Source organism: Rhineura floridana, chromosome 3 (assembly GCF_030035675.1).
Source record: "Rhineura floridana isolate rRhiFlo1 chromosome 3, rRhiFlo1.hap2, whole genome shotgun sequence".
Taxonomy (NCBI): Eukaryota; Metazoa; Chordata; class Lepidosauria; order Squamata; family Rhineuridae; genus Rhineura; species Rhineura floridana.
Genome location: NC_084482.1, coordinates 227,135,295 through 227,162,646, shown reverse-complemented (window position 1 = coordinate 227,162,646; position 27,352 = coordinate 227,135,295). Strand labels below are relative to the sequence as shown.

The 27,352-nt window shown below is 45.0% G+C and overlaps 1 protein-coding gene across 1 annotated transcript; it reads right to left on the bottom strand.

Annotated features, from left to right (window-relative positions):
* Positions 1-7,781: 7,781 nt before the first annotated feature.
* On the bottom strand, positions 7,782-26,058 carry LOC133381814 (zinc finger protein 850-like). Its single transcript, XM_061621294.1, has 2 exons — positions 25,970-26,058; positions 7,782-15,952 (listed from the first exon to the last, which is right to left on the bottom strand). The coding sequence occupies exons 1-2, from the start codon at positions 26,049-26,051 to the stop codon at positions 13,782-13,784; spliced, it is 2,253 nt and encodes a 750-aa protein (XP_061477278.1). The 5' UTR covers positions 26,052-26,058; the 3' UTR covers positions 7,782-13,781.
* Positions 26,059-27,352: the final 1,294 nt, after the last annotated feature.

The following is a 27,352-nucleotide window of genomic DNA, read 5'->3' as shown; positions in this document are numbered from 1 at the left end:
CTCAAGGCTGCAATTGTTACTCGTAGTGCCAAGTCCTTTTGGCAGCTTGTATCTGGAGTCTTATCTAACTACAATGACAGTCCGGGTTGATTTATAACTGCCGACACCTGGGAGCAACATTTTCGTGCAGTATTCAACAACGAGGACTCCACAAACTCCCAGTCTTCTCTCCTTGACTTGTCTGACACTCCCGAATGGCCTCCAGTTGAACCAGATAACATCGCTGAGTTGATTATGCAACTTAAAAATGGCAAGGCGGCTGGCCCAGACGGTATTCCTCCAGAACTACTTATGTGTAATATTAGTTGGTGGGCCTCCATGTTGGCCTCTGTATTTACGCTTATTAACAAATCTGGACCTATCCCAGTTTCTTGGCTTAAGGCTTTTATCATTCCAATTCATAAGAAAGGCCCAAGGAATGATCCAAACAACTACAGGCCTATTAGCCTGCTCTTGGTGGTAGGCAAGATTTATGCCAGCTATCTTGGCAATAAACTGAAATTATGGGTTAGTTCCAATAATATCTTGGGCCAAGACCAGACTGGCTTTAAATCAGGCCATTCTGCTTTGGATCATTGTTTACTCTTGGCCCAGTTGGCTAATAGATTCTCTAAATCAAGCGGAGGCAAACTGTTCGCTGCCTTTATCGATCTAAAGGCAGCCTTTGACTCCATCTCTCGTTCTCGTTTGTGGAATAAATTAGAATCCCTTCATATTGATAGGAGATTCCTCTGTCTGATAGCAGCTCTATACCGTAATACCTTGGTCCAGGTTCGATGTAATCTCCAAGGCCATCTTTCTCATGCAATACATTCTACCCAAGGAGTCAGGCAAGGTTGTGTACTGGCTCCCATGTTGTTTAATTTATATCTGGCTGATCTTCCCTCAGCTTTGGATGGCATTCAATCTCACTCCCCTAAATTAGGGGACGACAAAGTGCATATCCTGCTTTATGCGGATGACACAGTTTTACTCACACGAACCCAGCTGGTTTTGAAAAGACTACTCTCTGACTTTGCAGCCTATTGTAATGACAACATCTTAACCATTAATCACGCTAAGTCCAAGGTGATAGTGTTCTCCTAGAGGAAGCTAAGATTCCCTTGGTATTTAGGCTCCACTAGAATTGAGCAGGTAAACTCCTACAAATACCTTGGGATCTGGTTTCAAGAGTCAGGCTGTTGGACCTCTCAGGTTGATTATATAAAAGCTAAAGCGAGTAAAAATCTAGGAGCCATAACTCGCTTTTATCTTACCAATGGAGGAAAATATGTTGCGTCAGCCATACGTATAATTCGAGCTAAAATTATCCCGTCATTGTTATATGGGCCCCCAATTTGGATTCCATACTACAAAGGGTGCTTGGACGGCATCATTTATCCTTTCTTAAGAACTATTTTTGGTGTCCCCAGATGTGTTTCTGGGGCTACACTTTTGCTGGAAGCAGGTCTAAATTCCCTTCACTGTTTAACCTGGTTATACACCATTTATTTCTGGCTCCACTGTTCTTCCATACTCCCCCCTGAATCCTATGCTAGGCGAGTCTTAAATCCTCTTTTTCATGTAGCATGGCCCAAATTGGTCATGGAAAAAGTTTTATCAGCTGGTCTCTCCCCTTTAGAACTACTAAACATAGAATTTACAGCAGCCAAGGCTCTGGTAAAACGCAGATTAACAGATATTGACAATCAAGAGCTACTGGTCAAGGCATCTGGCCCTTGTTCTCCTCGGGCATTGGGCCTGAGTGCTTTACCTTATGCCAATGGGGTGCGTTACTTATATTGGCTTACCGTCCCCAAATGCAGGAGGGCTTTTACTTTGGCTCGCTTTGATGCCCTCCCGTCAAGACTTCTCGAGGGTAGGTTTGATAAGACTCCAAGAAACCTTAGGTATCGTCCACGTAACGCACACGAGATTGAGACCGTCTCGCATGTCCTATTCTACTGTAATGTTTATGATTGTCTCAGAAATGATCTTTTATCTCCAATTCTTTTATCCTTTCCAGGCCGGCCTACAAATACACTTTTAACTGATCTTCAGGGCTCCGATGAATCTGTTACCTTATGTGTACCTTATGTATGCGGAGGTCTATGGACTATGCAATAAAGAATTAGATTTGATTTGATTTGTATAAGGTTTCTCCCCTGTGTGGGTTCTTTAATAATAATAATAATAATTTTATTTGTGGGTCGCCTATCTGTCCGAGTTAACGGACACTCTAGGTGACGTACAACAATATAAAAATACAATACACATATCAAAAACAAATCATAATCCATCTAAAACCAGCCCTCAATTAATACACTGTAAAACTAATTCACCCCAATCTTGTAGGCCTGCCTGAATAGCCAGGTCTTTAAGGCTTGGCGAAAACCTATCAGGGAAGGGGCATGTCGCAGATCAAAAGGAAGGGAATTCCAGAGGGTGGGGGCGACAACTGAGAATGCCCTCTCTCTGGTCCGCACCAGCCTGGCTGTTTTAACCGGTGGGACCGAGAGAAGGTCTTGTGAGGCTGATCTCATCAGGTGGCATAATTGGTGATTCTGGAGGTGCTCCTTCAGATAAACTGGGTCTAAACCATATAGGGTTTTAAAGGTCAACACCAGCACCTTGAATTGGGCCCGGTAGACAACTGGTAGCCAGTGGAGATTAACACTGGAGTGATATGATCACAGCGACAGCTGTGCGTAATCAAGCGCGCTGCCGCATTCTGTACCAGCTGTAACTTCTGGACCGTTTTCAAGGGTAACCCCACGTAGAGCGCATTACAGTAGTCTAAGCGGGAGGAGACCAGGGCATGTATCACTTGTGGGAGCAGATGAAGAGGAAGGTAGGGTCGCAGCCTCTGTATCAGATGTAATTGATACCAAGCCGTCCGGCTCACTGCCAAAACCTGAGCCTCCATGGACAGCTGGGAGTCCAGGATGACCCCAAGGCTGCGGACCTGGTCCTTCAGGGGTAATCTCATCCCATTAAGCACCAAGTCTATATCTCCCAACCTTCTCTTGTCACCCACAAGCAACACCTCGGTCTTGTCGGGGTTCAGTTTCAGCCTGTTCTCTCCCATCCATCCACGGATTCCAGGGACTTGGACATGGTATTCACAGCCAACTCTGGTGAGGGCTTAAATGAGAGGTAGAGCTGAGTGTCATCCGCATATTGGTGACACTGCAGCCCAAAACTCCTGATGATGGCCCCCAGCGGTTTCACATAGATGTTGAATACCATGGGGGAGAGGATAGAACCCTGTGGTACTCCACAATTAAGAGACCAAGGGTCTGAAACCTCATCTCCCAATGCCATGCAAATGATGTTTAATAAGATGCTGACGCCAACCAAAGCTTTTTCCACACTCCATGCATGTATATGGTTTCTCCCCTGTGTGTGTTCTTTGATGTGAAGTAAGATCAAAGTGCTGACTGAAGCTCTTTCCACATACTATGGTCATCCCAAGCAGAGGGGGTCAAGCGGGGCTGGAGAGTGTCAATCAAAGAACAGGAGGGACGTCGCCTGGACTCTGAGGCACGGCTGTGATGTCCCTATACTTTGATAACTGTAAATATGGTAAGTGCGGCTTTATTAAGTGATATATGGTAAGTGACTGAGTGAGAGGGGGAGTACATGGGCTAGAATGCTGGAGAATGCTGAATTGTGATTGGCTGAGCATTTGAGTGGCTGAAGGTATAAATGAGGGGATGACAGTTGAGAGGAGGTTGGTTGGTTGTGGAGTGTGGATTGGAGTTTGTTGTGGGTTGGATTATATTTGGCTGATATTTAGGCAATATATATATGACCAGAAACATAAAGAGTGACACTATATGAAACCATACGCTTGTTAAACATACCTTACATAATCTTGTTATTTCCTGGTGTTTATAAATAAATATTCTATTGGTTTACCAAAAGCCTGATCCTTGGCTGGGGCTTTCACAGACCAGAAGGGTGGGCAGAGTAATTACCAAGGTTGGGAAACAGTATCAGTATGCTGATGACACTCAACTCTATTTCTCTTTTCCGCCTGAAGCCAAGCAAGCCGTACAGGTCCTAAATCAGTGTCTGGCATCAGTGATGGACTGGATGAGGGCAAACAAGTTGAGATTAAATCCTGACAAAACAGAGGTACTCCTGGTCAGTCGGAGGGCAGATCAGGGAATAGGGATTCAACCGGTGCTGGATGGGGTCGCACTCCCCCTGAAGTCTCAGGTTCACAGTTTGGGTGTACTCCTGGACTCAGCTTTGAATTTAGAAGCCCAGATTGCTGCTGTATCCAGGAGCGCATTTGCCCAATTAAAACTGGTGCGCCAGGTGTACCTGTTCCTGGAGCTACCTGATCTGACTAGGGTGATGCATGCCTTGGTTACATCCCGCTTAGACTACTGTAACATGCTCTACATGGGGCTGCCTTTGAAGACTGTTCAGAAACTTAAATTGGTACAAAGAGCTGCAGCCAGAGTGCTAACCGGGGCTGGTTACAGGGACCATACAACTCCCCTGTTACAACAGCTCCACTGGCTGCCAATTTGTTTCTGGTCACAATTCAAAGTGCTGGTTTTGACCTACAAAGCCCTATACGGCTCAGGTCCAGGCTATTTGACAGATCGTATCTCCCTACAAGAACCTGTCTGGGATTTGAGATCTTCAGGTGAGGCCCTTCTTGTGTTCCCCACACCTTTGCAAGCACATATGACGCGGACACGAGATAGGGCCTTTTCGATGGCCACCCCTAGGCTGTGGAACTCTCTTCCGAGTGAGGTGCGATCAGCTCCCTCCTAGCCGTCTTTCCGGCAACAAGTAAAGACTGTTTTATTTCAACGGGCATTTGGGATAGAGAACGACCAGGATCAAGTGTCATAGGTTTGGTGATTACATTATATGATTTTATTATTTTAAATTGTCCTCTCTTTTTAACCTATATTTTATGGTTTTAATTTTTGTCATAGTTTAATTTTTTTTTAATAATATACTCTGTATGTTTTAATGGTGTTGTTTTTAGTTGTAAGCCGCTCTGAGTCCTATTGGAAAAAGGGCGGGGTAGAAATAAAGTTTATTATTATTATTATTATTATTATCAATGGTGGCAGCGATGAAGAGATAGTGTATCATCAAGTATCCAGGGCAACCGAGGGCTGTATGGTTTATTGGCACAAAGATACAGGGGTGGCCTGCAAGTGCACCCAGACACTAGGTAGCAATAAGCCAGAGAGAGACTAAGGCAAAGTTCCAAGGCAGTATTGTGAAATAGGGAGTGGCTGGTGGTGCTGCCTAGCAGTGGGATCTTGTGAGATCTGTGCTAGAGCCGGTGAGAGAACAAATAAAAAATGAGGATCCTGACTGGAGGGACCTGACAGGTGGAGGTCTGAGGAGGGGTCATCACAATGGCCACCCCTGAAAGACACAGAAAGGCCCAGTCAGGTCCAGGAGCCCCTGCACACAGTCGCTGCACACACACAAACTGCCCCTCCTGGTGGCCAGGTGACAAATGGCCAATGAAGTGCACAAGAAGAACAATTGCATGTGGGAGAAAAAAGGTCACACTCTTCTGTTCTGTGGCGAAGAAAGGTCGGGATGAAGTACATTTTAGGAAGGGACAGTCAGGAGCCACTGCACATAAACCAAAGCTCAGCTCCAGATCCTGCTCTGTGGGGGATCCTCCCTGCGGAATTCCTTCCTCAGAGCGATCTGTGGCAACCTGCAGGAGTGGCCTTCACAGCCTCAGGCATCCTATCCACATCACCCAGGAAAGAGGACCAAGTGATGCAAGGGGTCGATTCTGTGGCCGCTGGGAGAGATCCTGCCTTCACTGCAGGGTCCTCGTTGGGCTAGTTTTAGTGGGGAAATATCACCAGGGTTGAGTAGAATAGTCTTCCGCTTTGGATTGGGGTCTCCATGCCTGAATTTGCAGTGGAAATTATGCCTGGGGGAAAGGACTATGCACTTCAGCATCAGGTATAGTTTGGCCCTGTAACAGGTCCAGCAGGAAATGCTGGTGGCCACCAGGTGGCGGTGTCATCTAAGCATCATCTAAGCATCCTGCCTTGCAGAGCCAGTCAGGAAGACCCATTTTGCTTTGAGATGCTCTATTCGCAGAAAGAACTTATATGCGAAGGACTCACTCCTCTGCTTGGAGAGCAAGAGCTCATGGAAACCCCCCTTTAATATATGAGGAGGCCCCCATTAAAGGTCCAGTCCTTGTTCTTCTTCTGGAGCTAAATATTGGTTTTTAAATCAATACCCCACCACCACCTTTCCGTGTCCATGTGCAGAATTCAGTGCACTGAAGAAATATCAAGGCAGGCGGGATCATCTGCAGAGACTCTGTTCCTTGGGAGGTGAAAATAATATTGGGATAAATAAGCACATAACAATTTATGAACTAAAATTAAAGAGGATTTTGCTTCCGCTGCCCTGAGGCTAAACACTTTGCCTGAGCCACGGGTGGCTAAGCCGGGGGTCACATCCAGCCCCCAAACGTTTCCATGTGGGGGCCCCAAGAGCACCCCCCAGCTCTGGCCACTTCTGCTGGCTCCTCTTTCTGAGACTCTCTTGTGAAGGAAGCTGTCCCTTTTTCTTTTCTTTTTAAAAGGTGTTTCGGGGAAAAAATTAAAAAAATGTTTTAAAGATGTGTTCTTTTAATGTATTTTAAAGTCTGTTTTTATAATGTTGTAAAGTGTTTTTAGCGCTTTTGTTTGCCACCCTGGGCTCGTGCTGGGATATAAATAAATAAATAAATAAACAGAAAATAATTGTGGGCAGCTTCTATAACATGCCAGTCCAGCCACCCTCCAACTAGTACAAAATGTGATATTTAAAAAAAATAAGAAGGGGGGCCACCCCTGGAAGGCCCATACTGGCTCAGGGGCTGCCTTGAGGGGGTCTCTTGACTGCTGCCCCCATCTGTGAGGATGCCATCGTCTGGGGTCTCAGGGAGTCTTAGACCCCTTACCTTCTTGCGATCAGGGTCTCAGCAGGATCCAAATGTCTCCTGCATCCTGAGAGCCAATCAGCATGAAAGGGGAGTGTGTTAGCTACTGAGCAGAGTCTTCTAACATGCTTCCTGGTCCTTTTCTGCTGATTGGAACCAATGAGAGTGAAAGGAGGTAAGTCAGCCAGTAAAAAGACTCTTCTCAGTAGCTAACACTCTTCCCCTTTCCTGATTATTGGCTTGTAGAGGTATCTGTTGTTGTGGAAGAACTGCGTTAGCGAAGATCTCATTCTCAACCCAAAAAGGGGGCGTGGCTGCACCTATCCTGAAGGGCCTGGGCACTTCTGCATTTGTGGCTACACCACTGTCTGTCACTTGGGGTCATCAGGGATGTGGGGCCTGGAGTTTGGCCCTGAGTTCCACCCCTCCCACTGTGCCGCCACTGGTGGCTTAATTGTGGCATCCTGCAGCAGCGCAGTCCTGATCCTACGCACGCTCTGCTCTCCTCCCCCTCCCCTGCCACCGCTCTTACTGCCTCCACCTCCCCCATCGTGGGCACAACTCGCTGGGTGCAGGTGAAGGTGGCATAGTTGGGCCGGCAGAAGACCTCCGTCTCGGCCAGGACGGTGTAAAAGCCAGAACTGAATGGAACAGGCTGGAACGGGCGCTTTATAAGAGAAATTGATGCCAAAGACACTGGGATGTGTTAGAGACACTTGAGAACAACATTTAGGAACAAAAACCATTCTGACAGGATTTTATTAACCCTTTAACAACCAAAATGCCCTCCGGAATGGAATGAAACAGCCGGGAACGGCAACTTCCCAGTGAGCCAGACCTCCGAAATTCACCAGTCCCACATGACTCCATGGGATGCATGCAATTAGACACAAAACTTCCACAAAAACCACGTTCCGATACCTGTTCCAGGCTATAATAGCTTTTATGTAAAACAGCCTGGAATGGTGACTTCCCAGCGAGGCGGACCTCCCAAATTCACCATTCCCACATGACTACATGGGATTCATGCAATAAGACACAAAACCTCACGAAAACCACGTTCCGATACCCGCTCCAGGCTATAATACACTTTTTACGTAAAAAAGCCCGGAACGGCAACTTCCCAATGAGCCAGACCTACCAAATTCACCAACCACACATGTTGCTGCCTCTCCTTGTGTTGGGAAATGGGAGATGACACAGGATGACCCAGGAACCTCTGGGGTGATCAGCAATACCCTTTCTTGCTGTTTGTAGGTCCACTAAGCAACACTATTGATGCTGCTACCAGGTTGCGAATGGCTGGTAAATTGGGGAGGGAGAGAGATTGGAGGGGCAAGTCGGCTGGCTTTTACTTGTGGCTTTTCTGCTGTCGGTAATGAGAGAAGACACTCCTTGCTGCCACTGAGCCACCTCCACAGAAGGAATATAGGATACCTGGGCTGCTGCCTTATTGGTCTGAAAAAAGAAGGGATCATCCTCTCTCTGCAGAGATCAGCAGATCTTATAGTACCCCTAGTGGGAAGAAGAGTAAACTGCAGCTATTCTCTAGCCCCAAAAGCTATCTGTAGTTGCATTCAATACTAGTATAGCTTACTACAAAGACGTTACTAGGAAAGAAAAACAACAATGTACTATATTGTTTTCACACACATACCTCATTACTAGAGCTGCCACCTAAGTAATAATATTTATTGGAGCAATTTGTTTCGCAGTTAAGTTTGCATATATTAAGAAGGAAACTCTGGGCCTAAGCATGAAATACACAAACGGACCAAAGTTGCAAAGCACGATGGAACACAGGAGGGAGGTGGAAGACAGACACTCTAAGTTTCATTTCTCTTCCTGGGAATTTGGTCTCGGAGGTGCCTGCAAGTCGCAATAATGTTTTGAGAAGATAATAAACTCAGCCTTCCTTGACTGTTTTATTCTTGCAGTACTCTATGTGTCTTTACGCACATGTATCATGTATCTTCTTTGTATAATTAAGGCTTTGTATTTCTCTCTAAATTCCTTCTGGGTACTCCCTCAGAGGTTTAGTAATAGAATCTCGTAGTTTTATCGATAAGCAGACTTCTTAGGGCCATATGTATTTTCTTGTGTATATGTTCCCATGTTTATGACTCCCAGAAGTGTCAATTACTCACCTCATCCCTACCCTTATCTCACAATGTATTGCTCAGGGCCCCAGAGATTCAAGGGAGGAACGTCCTGACGTTTGGATATGTAGCAGGGGCCTGTTACTCGTCTCTGATGTCTCTGATGTTGTCACTGATGTTATGTTACATTTTGTTTATTGCTACTTTATTCCTGAAACCTATATATTGGCACGGTAAATAATAAAAGGGGTCTTCATTCTTGCCAGGCTGCTGTGCCTGTGTAGAGATTGAGGCCACTTTTTGATCAAGAAGTTGTGTGTTTGTCTTCACGTGGTACCTGGCCGAAAGCCCAAGAGTCACTCAGGCTCTCCTCAGCTCGCACTTATACCTGGGTATTGAGGTGAGCATTACACTGCCTTGGCAGGTGTTAAAAATAAGCCTCAACATATACTATTAACATTTCATTCAGGATTTGTGTAGATGACTGTATAATTTATAAATAAACACTACCGCTCGTTGGAATGAAAGGTCATCTTTAATATCTATTACAGTAACATAAGAGAATCAAAGTATTCACAAAAATACAGAAGTGTGCCCTTAACTTTCAGCAGTAAAAATTTAAATTTGACATCATCAAATGAAATTTGTCTCTGTTGTTAAATTAACTGAAGTTATATTTGGCTATATACCACTGAAAACAATTGGAGCGCATAGCACAAACCTTTGCTCTGAAAGCTTGTGGCCCAGAGCATTGACTCATGCAGTTATGCATGACTGGTGCATTTGATTGACTTGGCTGGTTCAGATGTTGTTCTGGGCTCTGTTCAGAAAGATGTATTATTGCATGGAATGTGGCTTATGTGGAAGTTTTGTGTCTTATTGCATGCATCCCATGGAGTCATGTGGGACTGGTGGATTACAAACAAGCAAACCTCGACAACTCAGAGGAGCTCTTTCATTGCCCAGGCAATCCCTGCTCTTTTCATTCCTTTTGTAAGCTCCCTTTTCCTTTTTCCAATGCTGGATTTTTAGTTTATTAAAGCTTCAGTACTTTTAATGCTTACAGTCAAAGTAGCCGTATCATCGCTAAGTTTGCCGGGAGCTGACTTACATTTACATAGATGGACACTGACATTGACTAGTCCCGCCCAGCAGTCTTAAAGCAGCAGGACCAAATTTTAATTATTTATTCGCCTGGCATTCAAGCAGCTTCCCCTGTGGATCCCTGAATAACAGGAGAGATGGTTCTTACCAGGGAGGGATACAGACAATGTGGTTTGGTCCCCCTCTTGGAACTTTCCCACCTGGGCAACAAACTGTATATTCAACCTAAAATCACAGACTTTTACAGTCCAACGTTAAACGCCTTGCCCTCCACAGACCCCCCGCACATGATGGTTGACAATGAGAAAGATGATTGCCTAGATTGGTCCTTGGGTCCACTCCAGCTAATGAAGCCATTGAACGAGAGGACGGAGAGGGAAGTAGAGTGCTCCTGGGTGGTGGAATTGGAACGGGCAAATTATACAGCGGAAACAGGCGGCCCGCATGGGGGCTTCCTAACTAAGTCCCAGTCTGCGTCTGAGGGGATTATGGAATCAAACGAGAAGACCACTCCCGCTTCGTTACAGCCAAAACTGTATACCTCATTCTGTCCCCAATGTTCACCTTATAAAGAAGCTCACGATAAAGAAGATCCCGCCCCAGATACGGTAGTGAATCTTCTTAATCTTCAGCTCGAGCTACTGAACAGCCTGTTCACATTTTGGACAGAGGATCTATCGCAAATCAAATCTTCTGTTGTCATTACTTCAGTCTTTTTGTTGTTCAGCTGTAGTCCTGCTTTTGTGCTTTCCTCTTTAACTTGCATCAGCATTCGTTTCAAATCATTACTGGTTTCTGCTAGTAGTATGGTATCATCTGCATACCTTTAATTATTGATATTTTCCCTCCAATTTTCACATCTCCTTCATCTTGGTCCAATCCTGCTTTTCGTATGATATGTTCTGCATACAGATTAAATAAATAGGGTGATAAAATACACCCCTGACTTACACCCGTTCTGATTGGGAACCAATCGGTTTCTCCATATTCTGTCCTTACAGTAGCCTCCCGTGCAGAGTATAGGTTGTGCATCAGGACAATCAGATGCTGTGGCACCCCCATTTCTTTAAAGCATTCCATAGTTTTTCATGATCTACACAGTCAAAGGCTTTGCTGTAATCTAAAGCACAGGGTGATTTCCTTCTGAAATTCCTTGTTCTGTTCCATTATCCAACATATGTTTGCGATATGATTTGTGGTTCCTCTTCCCTTTCTAAATCCAGCTTGAATGTCTGGCATTTCTCGCTTCATATAATCTTGAGCATTACTTTACTTGCATGGCATATTAAGGCAAGAGTTCCATAATTACTGCATTCCCTCGGATCCCCTTTCTTTGGAATTGGGATGTATATGTTATACTTCCAGTCTGTGGGCCATTGCTTAGTTTTCCATATTTCTTGACTAATCTTTGTCAAAATTTGGACAGATTCAGTCTCAGTAGCTTGTAGCAACTATTGGTATGCCATATATTCCTGATGATTTGTTTCTTCCAAGTATTTTAAGAGCAGCTTTCACCTGACATTCTAAAATTTCTGGTTCTTCATCATACAGTTCTTCCATGAATGAATCTGTCATCCTGGCATTGCTTTTATAGAGTTCTTCAGTGTATTGCTTCCAACTTCCTTTTATTTTATCTCGGTCAGTCAGTGTGTTTCCGTGTAGATTATTCAACATCTCTACTCTTGCTTTAAATTTCATTTTCATTTCTCTAATCTTTTGGAACAGGGCTCTTGTTCTACCCTTTTTGTTGTCCTCTTCTATTTCTATACAGCAAGTATTGTAATACTTCTCTTTGTCCCTACGTACTAGTCACTGTATTGTTGCATTTAGGGTTCTGACTGTGTTTCTATCTCTTTTTGCTTTTGCTTTCCTTCTCTCTTTAACCATTTGAAGAGTTTCTTCAGTCATCCATTGGGGTCTTTCTCTCTTTTTAGCTATAGTTATTGTCTTTTTGCATTCTTCTCTGATAACGTCTCTGACTTCATTTCATAGTTCTTCTGGTTCTCTGTCAACTAAGTTTAAAGCCTCAAATCTGTTCCTTATTTGATCTTTATATGCTTCTGGGATGGTATTTAAATTGTATTTTGGCATTGTGATTGATTTGTTGGCCTTCTTTATCTTTACTCTGATTTTCGATATTACCAGTTCATTATCTGTACTGCAGTCTGCTCCTGGTCTTGTTTTCACAGGAAGTATGGAACTTCTCCATCTTCTGCTACCAATGATATAATCAATTTGATTCCTATATTGACCATTTGGTGATGTCCACGAGTACAGTTGTCTTTTTGGTTGCTCAAAAAATGTGTTTGTAAGAAACAAATTATTGGCTTCACAGAATTCAATCAGTCTTTCTCCTGCTTCGTTTCTGTCTCCTAGGCTCCATTTTCCTCAATTCCTAGTTTTTCTCTGTTCCCTACTTTTGCAATCCAATCCCCCGTGATTATCAGCACATCTTCTTTTGGTGTGTGAGCAATTTCTTCCTGTACTTCCGCATAAAATTTCTCCAATTCTTCTTCTGCATTTGGCATTGGAGTGTAGACTTGGATGATGGTTATGTTAATAGGTCTCCCATTTAATCTCATTGATGTCACTCACTCAGACCTTGTGTTGTAGCTCCTAATCGCTGGCCGGTCTCTGGGGTTAGGTCCCATAATTTGTTGTTCTTTGAATCACCAAGAACATTGAAAAGCAGCGAAAGGGGTTTTCCTTGAGGGTCTAACATTCCTTCTGGTTTCCAGTCATGTGGAGTAGGGGGTAGCCTGGGAGATGGAAGGTTGCAAGATTGAGAAGATTTGGACTCTGAAATGTTGTAATCCTTTCAACACCATGAGCTTGTCCATGGCCTCACAGTTTGGGGTACCACATTCAACCATATAGCACTATGTTCACAAAGTCGAGAATGAGGACCGGTTTAAGAAACCCACTGATAAATTGGCCAAAAGGTCAGGCCACTGCCCTGCTAATGAGGCATATTTCTGCACCTCTGATAAGTTATAACCCCTGGTTGGAACTAAGTTTCAAACGGGGGGACTGAGAGCAGAAAATATAACTTTTCAGAGCTCAGGATCTAAAAGCTCCTGTTTTATCTCTTCCTATATTAATTATATTTACAACGTAAAAGTGAAAGCAGCTTTGAAATACAGCGAAGAGATGGGAAAAGGGGAAGTCACAATGAGAGAATTTTACAGAGGAAGACTGTCTTTAAGATTGGGTTTTGAGAAGAAATATCAGGTCACAGGGATGTTAGGTACTTTCTGTAGCTGGCACATGGGTAGGCAGGGTCAAAATGTGGTAAAGAACCACTCGGAAGGTGTATGATTTTACTTTGTATGGAATTTAATATATGTATTTGGATGCGACAAATGTCTGATGTGTAATCCCCTTTTAAAGCTCTACTTGGCATATTTTGGGTAGAGTTGGTATTTCGTGACCTCTCTCCCCATGCATTGGTCTTTGCTATCTCTCTCTCAACAAACTCTGTTCTTCGGAACACAATGAATTGACTGGAAAAATTTCCTTCCACAATCCTTTGATGCACAGAAAAAGTTGAACTCTGCTTAAAGCTGTTAACACATTCAAAGCATTTATACGTCTTCCCTTCAACGGATCCTTTGATGTGCCTGAAGGTAGCCATTCTGACTAAAGGTCTTTCTACACTACAAGCATGTATAAGGTTTGTTCACTGTATGAGTTTTGTGATGCAAAGTAAGGTGGCCACTCTGACTGAAGCTCTTTCCACACTCGAAGCATTTATAGGGTTTGTCCCCTGTATGAGTTTTGTGATGCGAAGTAAGGTTGCTACTCCACCTGAAGCTTTTCCCACACACCAAGCATGTATAAGGTTTGTCCCCTGTGTGACTTCTTTGATGAGAAGTAAGGGTGCTACTCAGACTGAAGCTCTTTCCACACTCCAAGCATGTATAAGGTTTGTCTCCTGTGTGAGTTCTGTGATGCCAAGTAAGGCTGCTACTCTCACTGAAGGTCTTTCCACACTCAAAGCATTTATAAGGTTTGTCCCCTGTGTGACTTCTTCGATGCGAAGTAAGGGTGCTTTTTACACTGAAGCTCTTTCCACATTCCAAGCATTTATAAGGTTTGTCCCCTGTGTGACTTCTTTGATGAGAAGTAAGGCTGCTTTTTACACTGAAGCTCTTTCCACATTCCAAGCATGTATAAGGTTTGTCCCCTGTGTGAGTTCTTTCATGTATACTAAGGTTGCCACTCTGACTGAAGCTCTTTCCACACTCCAAGCATTTATAAGGTTTGTCCCCTGTGTGACTTCTTTGATGCGAAGTAAGGGTGCTTTTTACACTGAAGCTCTTTCCACATTCCAAGCATTTATAAGGTTTGTACCCTGTGTGAGTTCTTTGATGCACCGTAAGGTAGCTACTCCACCTGAAGCTTTTCCCACACTGCAAGCAAGTATAAGGTTTGTCCCCTGTGTGAAAACTTTGATGCGAAGTAAGGGTGCTACTCCGACTGAAGGTCTTTCCACACTCCAAGCATTTATAAGGTTTGTCTCCTGTGTGAGTTCTTTGATGCTTAGTAAGGCTGCTACTGAAGCTCTTTCCACACTCAAAGCATTTATAAGGTTTGTCTCCTGTGTGAGTTCTGTGATGCCAAGTAAGGTTGCTACTCTGACTGAAGGTCTTTCCACACTCCAAGCATTTATAAGGTTTGTCCCCTGTGTGACTTCTTTGATGCGAAGTAAGGGAGCTTTTTACACTGAAGCTCTTTCCACATTCCAAGCATTTATAAGGTTTGTCCCCTGTGTGACTTCTTTGATGAGAAGTAAGGCTGCTTTTTACACTGAAGCTCTTTCCACATTCCAAGCATGTATAAGGTTTGTCCCCTGTGTGAGTTCTTTGATGCAAAGTAAGGGTGCTACTCCGACTGAAGGTCTTTCCACACTCCAAGCATTTATAAGGTTTGTCTCCTGTGTGAGTTCTTTGATGAGAAGTAAGGGTGCTACTCTGACTGAAGCTCTTTCCACACTCCAAGCATTTATAAGGTTTGTCCCCTGTGTGACTTCTTTGATGCAGTGTAAGGGCGCTACTCCATCTGAAGCTTTTCCCACACTGCAAGCATGTATAAGGTTTGTCTCCTGTGTGAAAACTTTGATGCGAAGTAAGGTTGCTACTCCGAGTGAAGGTCTTTCCACACTCCAAACATTTATATGGTTTGTCCCCTGTGTGACTTCTTTGGTGCGAAGTAAGGCTGCTACTAAGACTGAAGCTCCTTCCACACTCCAAGCATTTATAAGGTTTGTCTCCTGTGTGAGTTCTTTGGTGCGAAGTAAGAATGCTACTCTGACTGAAGGTCTTTCCACACTCCAAGCATTTATAAGGTTTGTCCCCTGTGTGAGTTCTTTGATGCACTGTAAGGGCGCTACTCCATCTGAAGCTTTTCCCACACTGCAAGCATGTATAAGGTTTGTCTCCTGTGTGACTTCTTTGATGAGAAGTAAGGCTGCTTTTTACACTGAAGCTCTTTCCACATTCCAAGCATGTATAAGGTTTGTCCCCTGTGTGAGTTCTTTGATGCAAAGTAAGGGTGCTACTCCGACTGAAGGTCTTTCCACACTGGAAGCATTTATAAGGTTTGTCTCCTGTGTGAGTTCTTTGATGCACTGTAAGGGTGCTACTACATCTGAAGTTTTTTCCACACTCCAAGCATATATGAGGTTTGTCTCCTGTGTGAGTCTCTCTCTCCTCTTGTCTCTTTGCTGCATCTTGACTCCTCAGTTTCTGCTCCTGCATCTGCTCCTCAGCCTTTTCCAGTGATACTTCAGAGGGTTCTCCCTCAGCCTTGACCCCCCAGATGTATCCTGATGGAATGAAAAGGAAAGGTAATAAAATGCTGTGGAGAAATCCTGTGAATATATTGAAATTTGTACTTTGAAACATATTTCTGGGAGTTCTGTTGATATCAGAGTTTAACTGTCAAAGCTTGAGGCCTTGTACAGTTATTTTAGCAGTAGGTGCTTGAAAACAGATTGTGAAAAGAGATGCAGAGAGAGACAATTTTAACAAAACTCTGCTCTCTTGTTCCTCCATTTAAGGTGGACAGCCCAGTACTTATGCACAGCTGGAATGTACAAACCTAGGATGGATCCTGTCTGACAGGAACATGGTGCTTTCCACTGCCCGTAAGGCAGCTCGCATCCCCTCCCTCCCTCCCTCCCTCCCTCCCTCCCAAAAAGGTTAGCCCCCTGTTATCTGCAACAGAAGACAGTGCTGGAAGATGAGACCCCCCCAGGTCAGATGGCATTCTGTGTGCTACTGGGGAAGAACAAAGGACAAGTACGAGTAGCGCTGTGACTAATGACGCAGCTGGGTCAAAGCCAAAAGGAAGCACAGAGACTGATACGCACAGATGCGAAAGGAGAGTCTGGAGTTGTACGACGCACACAATAGGAACATGGAATGTGAGAAGCATGGACCAGGGAAAGTTAGAAACCATCAAGCAAGAAATGGAATGTATCAACATTACAATACTTCATGTGAGTGAATTAAAATTGACCAGAATGGGACATTTTCAATCCGGCAACCAGAAAATATTTTATGCAGGAAATGAGAAATTAAGAAGAAACTGGGTTGTTTTAATAATGAGAAGTGATGTAGCAAAAGCAATTAGGAGCTACAACACAAGGTTTGAGCGAGTGACATCAATGAGATTAAATGGGAGACCTATTAACATAACCATCATCCAAGTCTACACTCCAATGCCAAATGCAGAAGAAGAATTGGAGAAATTTTACGCAGAAGTACAGGAAGAAATTGATCACACACCAAAACAAGATGTGCTTATAATCATGGGGGATTGGAATGCAAAAATAGGAAACAGAGAAGAACTAGGAATTGTGGGAAAATGGGGCTTAGGAGACAGAAACGAAGCAGGAGAAAAACTGATTGAATTCTGTGAAGCCAATGATGTTTCTTGCAAACACATATTTTGAGCAACCAAAAAGACGACTGTACATGTGGACATCAGCAAATGGTGAATATAGGAATCAAATTGATTATATAATTGGTAGCAGAAGATGGAGAAATTCCATAATTTCTGCGAAAACAAGACCAGGAGCTGACTGCAGTAAAGATCATGAACTGGTAATATCGAAAATCAGAGTAAAGATAAAGAAGAACAAAGCAATCATAATGCCAAAATACAATATAAATAACATCCCAGAAGAATATAAAGATCAAATAAGGAACAGATTTGAGGCTTTAAACTTAGCTGACAGAGAACCAGAAGAGCTGTGGAGTGAAGTCAGAGATATTATCAGGGAAGAATGCAAAAAGAGAATACCTCTAGTTAACAAGAGAGAAAGATCTCATGACAAAACTCTTCAAATGGTTAAAGAGAGAAGGAAAGCAAAAGGAGATAGAAACACAGTCACAACCCTAAATGCAACAATACAGCAACTAGTACGTAGGGACAAAGAGAAGTATTACAATAGTTACTGTATAGAAATAGAAAAGGACAACAAAAAGGGAAGAACAAGAGCCCTATTCCAAAAGATTAGAGAAATGAAAGGGAAATTTAAACCAAGAGTAGGGATGTTGAATAATCAACAGGGGAACACACTGACTGAGATGAAATAAAAGGAAGATGGAAGCAATACCCTGAAGAACTCTATAAAAGAGATGCCAGGGTGACAGATGTATTCATGGAGGAACTGTAAGATGAAGAACCAGGCATTTTAGAATGTGAGGTGAAAGCTGCTCTTAAAATTCTTGGAAGAAACAAACCACCAGGAATTGATGGCATACCAATAGAGTTGCTACAAGCTACTGAGACTGAATCTGTCCAAATTTTGACAAAGATTAGTCAAGAAATATGGAAAACTAAACAATGGCCCACAGACTGGAAGCGTTCCATATACATCCCAATTCCAAAGAAAGGGGATCCGAGGGAATGCAGTAATTATCGAACTCTTGCCTTAATATGCCATGCAAGTAAAGTAATGGCTCTTACCAAACATGGAGAGAGAAGTGCCAGATGTCCAAGCTGGGTTTAGAAAGGGAAGAGTTAGATTATGAAAGAGGTAGATTATGTAAAACTATGGAGTGCTTTAGAAGAAATGGAGGTGCCACAGCATCTGACTGTCCAACGCGCAACCTATACTCTGGACAAGAGGCTACTATAAGAACAGAATATGGAGAAACTGATTGGTTCCCAAATGGAAAGGGTGTGAGACCGGGGTGTATTTTATCACCCTATTTGTTTAATCTATATGCAGAGGCCCCTGTTTCAATTAAGAGATGAGCTACATATCCCGGCTCTACCACTAGAGCCTTCATGCTGGGTCTACCCCATTCATCTGGAACGATTTTAGCCACATTTATTGAGGGGAGAGTGGAAGTTTGTGCATGTTCTTCTTTAAGGGCATTAACAGGACTTTGCTCAGTAACAGGAGCCCTTCTGGTTTCCACTGTTTCTGGAGTTTCAACTTCTTTAGGCAAAGAAACCTTTTCCATTTGTGTCAAAGAAGGTTTTACCCTGTGATCCATGACACCCGGTTTTAGGAGAGAATTCCCTCCCCCTGTATCTACAGTGTTTGCACTAAAGACCCCTGGTTTTTACAGGCTGGGTTTGTCTGGAGAATCCAAGCCTGGTTTTCTGACCACTCTTCCGTTCCCAAGTGGCGGCCTCCACATTCATTCTGCCCCACACAGCTGGCGCTAACATTGACACAGTTGTGACTGGAACAGCAGGAACTGGGCAGCCCTAGGTTCGATCGTGTGCATCTTGTACGGCCTGCCTCTGCTCCTCTGAGCTGAGCTGGACAGTGGCAGTAGAAACAGAGGGGGAGAGAAAGAAGAGGAGGTGGAGGGGCCATGGGAGCCTGTGCTCTCCTGTTTAAAGCATTCAGCAAAACTTCAGTGGGTTGCTTGTGGAACTGAACCATATTTTCTCCCAAATTACTAAACATGTACCAAAGCCGATTACAGAGGGGATCCCCAAAACCCATCAGTTCATTCCCCTGTCGGGTCTGACCAGGGCCATTACTTTGGTGGGAGGGAGAGAAGTTGCCATGATTGCTGCTGGAGTTATTGAACCCAGGTCTCCTATCTCCCCCGGTTGGAACCAGGGGCCAAAAGAGGGCGGTAAGTTCCTCTCCCCTGGGGTCCCCGATTTGAATTGGGTACAACTGATGAATGAGGCCCTTGATTGGTCTATGTGACAGTGTGAATTGGCTCAAGCTGAACCTTCTGTGCAGTGTGAAATAGCCACACTCAACTCCCACCGAGTAACACCTTCAAGATCCATCCTCCCTATTGTTAACTTCATTTGAGCATTTAACTCCATGATGCCACATCCAGAAAGTCTCTCTCATTATACTCATACCGGCCATCTCCACTAAGTCTGACATGGCCTGATAAATGTGCAAGGAATTTCTTCCGATTCACATAAACCTCTGGGCTTTCCCCTACACCTTGACTCTCCATCACATATGCCTTTTGCACACTCATCTCTAGCAACAGAGCCTTAATCACAATTCTCATCCAATCATACACATTCCCTGCATTCCCCATTCTGAAAGATGCTTCAATTGAAGGTGCATCTTGCTCAGTGGCACAGTGTCTTGCCACCTGCAGTAGATCTTCAGCATCTGCAGTAGGGTACATTTTATTGGCCATAGTTAACCAAGTCGAAACTGTCCCTATTCAAAGAACCCAAACTATCAGCCACTGCCTTTCGCTGGGGAGGGGACCAACGTACAACCTCTTGGACAAGTTTATGATGAGCTGGCCCCATCCCAGTGGTTTCCACCACATTTTTCATTATAATGGGGGCAAGTGCCTGTGACTCCTTCCATTCAGGATTTAAAGGAGCAGATGATACAGCCTCTTCCAGGGGGGGGGGGAAGAGAGAGGAAAGCCCCATTTTTCATCCCCATCACTTGAAACATGCATGACTGTGGCCACCAGCCCTTGTAGACCTGCAACTGTTTTTCCAGTTCTTGAATTTGAGCTCTGCACTCATCATGGCTAACATTCAACCGTTGCTCTTGTGCTCTAACCACCAGGTGTCCAGCAGTTAATTTTGCCCTGGTACATTCATCCTCTTCCTTTTGCAAGTCCTTACAAGCCATCTCAGTCTGGGCTGATGCCTCATCTTGCTCCCTCTCCATTTGTCTTAAAGAAGAAGCCCAACTGATTTTTTCTGCTACCACATTCATTCGTTCACAGCCAAAATGGTCACAATCATTTCTCCATCCTTCATTCAAATCTACCCGTTCATTATCAAAAGTTTCAATCAAATTACTTCGTTCTTTGGCAAAAACCTCTCTTTTCATATCAAAGGCCTCCTCTGCCTGCTTCAACTTACTCCTTGACTCCTGACATTTCTTGCGTTCTTCCTCTAACAAATCTGACAAATCCTGACATGCATTATAAAGTCCCCAAGCGGCTGCAGCACTTTTCTTTGATTTGGAAGGCTTGTACTCGTTACAATATCCTTCATATGCATCATTCATGGTTTTCATAGGGTCATCTATCTTAAAACAATCATCATCCCACACATACCTTCCTTTCTTAATCAACCATTTCTCTTATTTTCGTTAGGCGCTCTACTGGACTCATAAAGCATTTGGTTCCCTCCATGGCTGCCTCTTTTGCCATAGATTAGAAGTCTCTAACACCAAAAGCCAAATGCAAGGAGTACAACAGTACACACACAAACATCCAAACCTCATCTCAGAATAAGTTCAGGGATGAGCCACCTTCAAACATCACATTCCCAGATCAAGTCACTCATGAGGAAAGCTGTTGCCACCAGCTTCTCCTGCCAGATTGACTCTTAAAAGGAAAAACAAGGGGGGGTATCTAAAGGGACAGGAACCAGTTAGGAGTCTCTGCCAGCCAGAGCACTGAAACTTCCCAGTGCAAATCCCATTTCCACCTTTCCAAAGTGCCTAGCACCACCGGCGCAAGCTACTTGCAAGGCTTCATTCCCCAGGATTTCGCGGAAGGCGAGGGAGCCACAAGTGTTATCAAAGGCTTTCAAAATGGATGGGACTCAGTTTAGGGAACCCCCTTGGTGGCCACTAGTGGGTGAACCTTCTCTATCAGCGGCGTTTGATACCATCGACCATGGTATCCTTCTGGGGAGGCTCGCGGAGTTGGGAGTTGGGGGCACTGCTTGGCAGTGGCTCTGCTCCTACTTAACGGATCGTCGCCAGAAGGTAGTGCTTGGGGAACATTGCTCAACACCCTGGAATCTCCATTGTGGAGTCCCTCAGGGGTCGGTCTTGTCCCCCATGCTCTTTAACATCTACATGCAGCCTCTGGGTGCGGTCATCAGGAGTTTTGGAGTGCGTTGCCATCAGTACGCTGATGACACGCAACTCTACTTCTCCTTTTCACCTTCTTCAGGTGAGGCTGTTGATGTGCTGAACCGTTGCCTGACCGCGATAATGGACTGGATGAGAGCTAATAAACTGAAACTTAATCCAGACAAGACTGAGACACTGTTGGTGAGCTCTTTCCCTGCCCAGATGGTGGATGTTCATCCTGTTCTAGATGGGGTTACACTCCCCTTGAAGGAACAGGTTCGTAGTTTGGGGGTCCTTTTTGACCCTTCCTTGTCGCTTGAGGCTCAAGTGGCCTCGGTGGCACGGAATGCGTTTTACCGTCTTCGCTTAGTAGCCCAACTACGCCCCTATCTGGACAGTGACGATCTCGCCTCAGTTGTTCACGCTCTGGTAACCTCTAGACTGGACTACTGTAATGCGCTCTATGTAGGGCTGCCCTTGAAGACCGTTCGGAAACTTCAGCTAGTGCAAAATGCGGCAGCCAGGTTGTTGATGAGGTCACGCTGGTCTGCGCATATAACACCTGTCCTGGCCCGCCTGCACTGGCTGCCTATTTGTTTCCGAGCCAGATTCAAGGTGCTGGTTTTGACCTATAACGCCTTACACGGTGTGGGACCACAATACCTTGTGGAACGCCTCTCCCGCTATGAACCTACCCGATCACTTCGTTCAGTATCCAAGGCCCTCCTCCGGGTACCAACTCATCAGGATGCCCGGAGGATTGTTATTAGATCTAGGGCCTTTTCTGTGGTGGCCCCCGAACTGTGGAACAGCCTACCTGTGGAGATACGCCTGGCGCCTTCGGTACTTTCTTTTAGGCCCCAGGTTAAGACCTGGCTATACTCCCAGGCATTTTAATGTTCAATGTGTTTCATTTAATCTTTTTTGTTTAACTTGTTGCTGATTTTATTGTAATTTTATTGTAATATTGTATTTTAATCTTGTTTTGTTCACCGCCCAGAGAGCTACTCGCTATGGGTGGTTTAAAAATGAAATAAAATAAATAAATAAATAAATAATATCCAGTATCAACTTTGGCCAAACACTGTGCCACAATTGCCACGTTTGCCAAAGCTTTGTTGCCAGGGACAGAAGGGAAGGGAGATAACAATATGCCAAGGAATTTCTGTACCTTAGAATGGCTTTCGATACCATCAACCATGGTATCCTTCTGGGGAGACTGGCTGAGTTGGGAGTGGGAGGGACTGCATGGCGGTGGTTCTGCTCCTACTTGGTGGGTCAGCTCCAGAAGGTGGTGCCTGGGCAACATTGCTCGGCACCCTGGAGTCTCCAGTATGGGGTTCCTCAGGGGTCAGTTCTGTCCCCCATGCTGTTCAACATCTACATGAAACCGTTGGGTGCGGTCATCCGGAGCTTTGGAATGCGTTGCCATCAGTATGCTGATGACACACAGCTCTATTTCTCCTTTTCATCTTCTTCAGGTGAGGCTGTCAATGTGCTGAACCGGTGCCTGGCTGTGACAATGGACTGGATGAGGGCTAATAAACTGAGGCTCAATCCAGACAAGACTGAGATGCTGCTAGTGGGAGGTTCTTCTGACCAGATGGTGGGTGTCCAACTTGTCCTGGATGGTGTTGCACTCCCCCTGAAGGAGCAGGTTCGTAGCTTGGAGGTTCTCCTAGAACCATCTCTGTCACTTGAGGCTCAGGCAGCCTCGGTGGCACAGAGTGCCTTCTACCAATGTCGGTTGGTGGCCCAGCTATGCCCCTATCTGGACAGAGATAACCTGGCTTCAGTTGTCCATGCTCTGGTAACCTCTAAGTTAGATTACTGCAATGCGCTCTACGTGGGGCTGCCTTTGAAGACAATTCAGAAACTGCAGGTTGTGCAAAATGCAGTAGCCAGATTGGTAACAGGGACCAGGCGGTTCGAACATATAAAACCGATTCTGGCCTGCTTGCATTGGCTGCCTGTATGTTTCTGAGCTCAATTCAAGGTGCTGGTTTTAACCTATAAAGCCTTCCACGGCTTGGGACCAGAATATCTGATGGAAGGCCTCTCCCGATACAAACCCACCAGTACATTGCACTCAACATCCAAGGCCCTCCTCCGGGTTCCTACTGTGAGGGAAGCTTGGAGTCTGGCAACAAGGCAGAGGGCCGTCTCAGTGGTGGCCCCCAAATTATGGAATGATCTCCCTGATGAGGTGTGCCTGGTGCCAACACTGTTATCTTTTCGGTGCCAGGTTAAGACTTTCCTCTTCTCCCAGGCATTTTAGCATGTGTTTTTAAATTGCTTTTTAAAAATGTGTTTTTAAATTTGTATAATTGTTTTTAATATTTTAATGGTACAAATGGAAGCACAATTGTATTTGGAATGTTATATGCTGGTGCTACTAACTGTGCTTTGTTTTGCATCTGCAGCAAGAAAAATCCAAAAGAGGAAGATCCCACATGTATCAGAATTAAGCACAAAATTAGGGAAAGGAATCTCACAGTCAAATGCATTACACAAAAAAGATTTGGACACAAAAGCAGCAAAGGATCCTGTAAGCAAACCCAAGTCTAAGAAATGGGAAGATGTGGGTAAGCCAATAAAGACCAATGGTTACAGACACTGGATGACCCATGGTAAGAAACAGGGGAAGTGCATTCAGACAGTGGACAGACAAAGACATGAGGGTAAGACTTACAGACACACTGACAAAGATGCTTGCTATACTAGACATTTTCTTTGGGCCTCACTGAAGGTACAAGCTCTTGTAACCAAGGAGTGGAAGGACAAATCACCTGACATGCTTTCTCCCTCCAGTGTTAGCTATGTGCTTGCATCCCAAATTCGGGACTTCATTGCCCAAGATGTAATACGGTATCCTTCAAGGATGGCCACTGCCGTCTGTTATTAAATAATGTCTATGGCTACCAACATACAGTAAAGAGTTGCTGTTGCACCCCCCTTCTCTATTTTTCGTCAGGTAAAATTAGGCACAGCTTAAATGGTGCAATAAGCAAGCTTTCTTTTTTCCCCAGTTTGGTAATACGAAGAAGGGGTTTCAAATGTCCGTTTAGTTTTCTTCTAAGTTTGTATGAAGAAATTTGCTCTGTTTGTCTAAAGCAAGTTATTAAAGGAGAGAGAATGTGAGGATGGGAGAAGGGAGTGCAGAGGCAGTCATGGGAGTGTTTTAAGCTTCCCTATAGCAGGGGTCTTCTGTATCTTTAAAAGTTGTGCAGGGGGGAGAATCCCACCTTGTGGTTTTTCCCATTACACAGTTGCAAGAACACCTGCACTTGGCTGACTTCCTCTTCTCCTAAAAATACAGGATCAGTCTCAGGCCATGGACCAGGCAACACTATTGCCAGGCTACCCTAAAGAAGGAGGACAGGGCCACGTGTCTGCTTCTCTAAATTTGTTGGAATGTATGAGGTTCAACTCCAGCTTGGTGGGTTGAGGCTGCATGGGGTTAATAAGGGTAGCTAGAGAGAGCTAGACCTCTTGCTGGTTGAGGCTATAGCTGTCCGTTTGATCCTGCCGTCTCTTCTCTTCCTGCTAGACTGATAAGGAACAGGATGTTTGATCCCAGTTCCTTCCCGCCTTTCTCTGTTGTTTCTCTTTCTCTGGAGAGGGGAGCAGACATCTTCTCTTTGTCTCTCCTCTCAACCAGGATGAGGGCGAGTACTGGGACCAGTGATCGTAGCTCTAGCATAGCCAGTTAGCCAGATTATAGAACTCTTCCCTATCAAGCATGTACTTCCAGAATAAAGTAGTTTCTTATTTTAAAGCTTAAAGCCTCTGTCTGACTAATTTGCAGGGAAGGTAGAATCTTAGCAAAGATTCAAACACACACAGACTAAGCTTGCTCAATACTCTCCATTCCGCAGCGCTACACAACTTTGCTACACCTCTCAATAGAGAGAAATTCCATCAAAATTAAATGGTGACCTAAATTCTAACAGATTTGGAAACTGGGGAGGGCTGGCAGAATGGCAGTATTGAAAGAAGAGCCTCTCTATTCAACTATCACAGCTGAACCAAGGGACAAATGAGGACACAAGAAGAAGCAGCCCATTTAGCACACTGTTGCCTACTTGAAAGCCAGTGTGGTGTAGTGGTTAAGGTGCTTGACTATGGCCCGGGAGACCAGGGTTCGAATCCCCACACAGCCACGAAGCTGACTGGGTGACCTTGGGCCAGTCACTGCCTCTCAGCCTCAGAGGAAAGCCGTGGTAAACCCCCCTCTGAATACCGCTCACCATGAAAACCCTATTCACAGGGTCGCCGTAAGTCAGAATCGACTTGAAGGCAGTCCATTTGGCTGTCTACCTAACTCTGTTCCAGCTATGGGGCGCCTCCATCTCCAAGCTGAAGGCCATGAATTTCATCACCAGAACCACAGATGTTCCGAGGGATGCTTCGATCCGGCCCCAACGCAGCCAGCCCAGCCCAGGGGAGAGGCAGACGGGACGGGGCAGAGCTGCAGCCTACGATCTGGAGGGTCTGCTGGGAGGGGGCGCTTCAGGGGGTCCTCGCCCTCTCCCACCCTCCCCTCCGTGCCCCATTGCCTACCTTTGTCTCCAGGCTCCCCCCTTGCAACCCCGCTCGCCAACATCGCTGCGCACAAAGACGGCTCCGCGCTTCCAGCCTGCATTTCTCGCACGGAGGCGGGGCAGGAAAGGGAAGTCCCGCCTTTGCGCTCTTCCCTTCGGCTCCGTTGTTAACCTTTTAAGAGCAAAGTGGCTGAAGCTCCTCGGCTGCTTCGCAGGGAGAGGCAGGCTTCTTAACGGGCGGCGCTGGGGGAGCAATCAGACTCCGTGCGGTGAACCTTCCCCTGTAGCCGCTCTGCCGGTGGGCAGAACGGATCGTCCTTGGCCAGGCCAGCAGTGGCAGCCCCCCCCCCCCCGCTCTTGTCCCAGATTTGCAGGGTGGGGGTTCTTAGCTCACTCTCAGTGGCGTCACTAGGGTTGGTGTCACCCGGTGCGGTAACTCATGGTTCACCCCCACGGACCTCCTCCCGTACCAGACCATACAAAATCCTTAGTAATGTTTTTGTACTAATGTTACTCGTAAATTGTAATTCCCGTATATCAATGAATGTAATAGCACACACACACAGAGCCAGCTGTGGGATCATCACACAAACAACCTAGAACATTTTTCCCTTTCACAAGGACATGCAAAAGATTGAACCCATTACCTTCTACTTGCAAAGCGCATGCTCAGCCCACCACTGAGATATTGGGTAGAAAAGCACTCACTGTTCTGCTGGCCTGGGGATAATTCTGAGGGCCAGTGGGAGCCACAGATGTGGTGGAAGGCAGGGAGAAGTGAGTGGCAAAGGGTGCAGGTGCAATGCCGAGGTGCCGTCTCAGCAAAACTGACACCAGTCCTAATGGGTAAGCCCGATTCAGCAGGGTGGGATTTACTTCTGAGTAAACATGCACAGGATTGCAAGGTGGAGGGAGCAGCAAATCCCCCCTCCCTCAACCCCAGCTTAGCCCTTCCCTACTTTAAAGTTGACAATGAGGACACTGAACTTGTCAAGGATTATCAATACTTTGGCACAGTCATTAACCAAAATGGAGACAATAGTCAAGAAATTAGGCTAGGACTGGGGAGGGCAGCTATTGAGAACTCACATGCAAATATGTATCACTGAACACTAAAGTCAGGATCATTCAGACCATGGTATTCCCCATCTCTATGTATGGATGTGAAAGTTGAACAGTGAAAAAAATGGATAAGAGAAAAATCAGCTTATTTGAAATGTGATGTTGGAGAACTTTGCGCATACCATGGGCTGTGAAAAAGACAAATAATTGGGCGTTAGAACAAATTAAACCAGAACTATCACTAGAAGCTAAAATGATGAAACTGAGGCTGTCATACTTTGGACACATAATGAGAAGACACGATTCACTAGAAAAGACAATAATGCTGGGAAAAACAGAA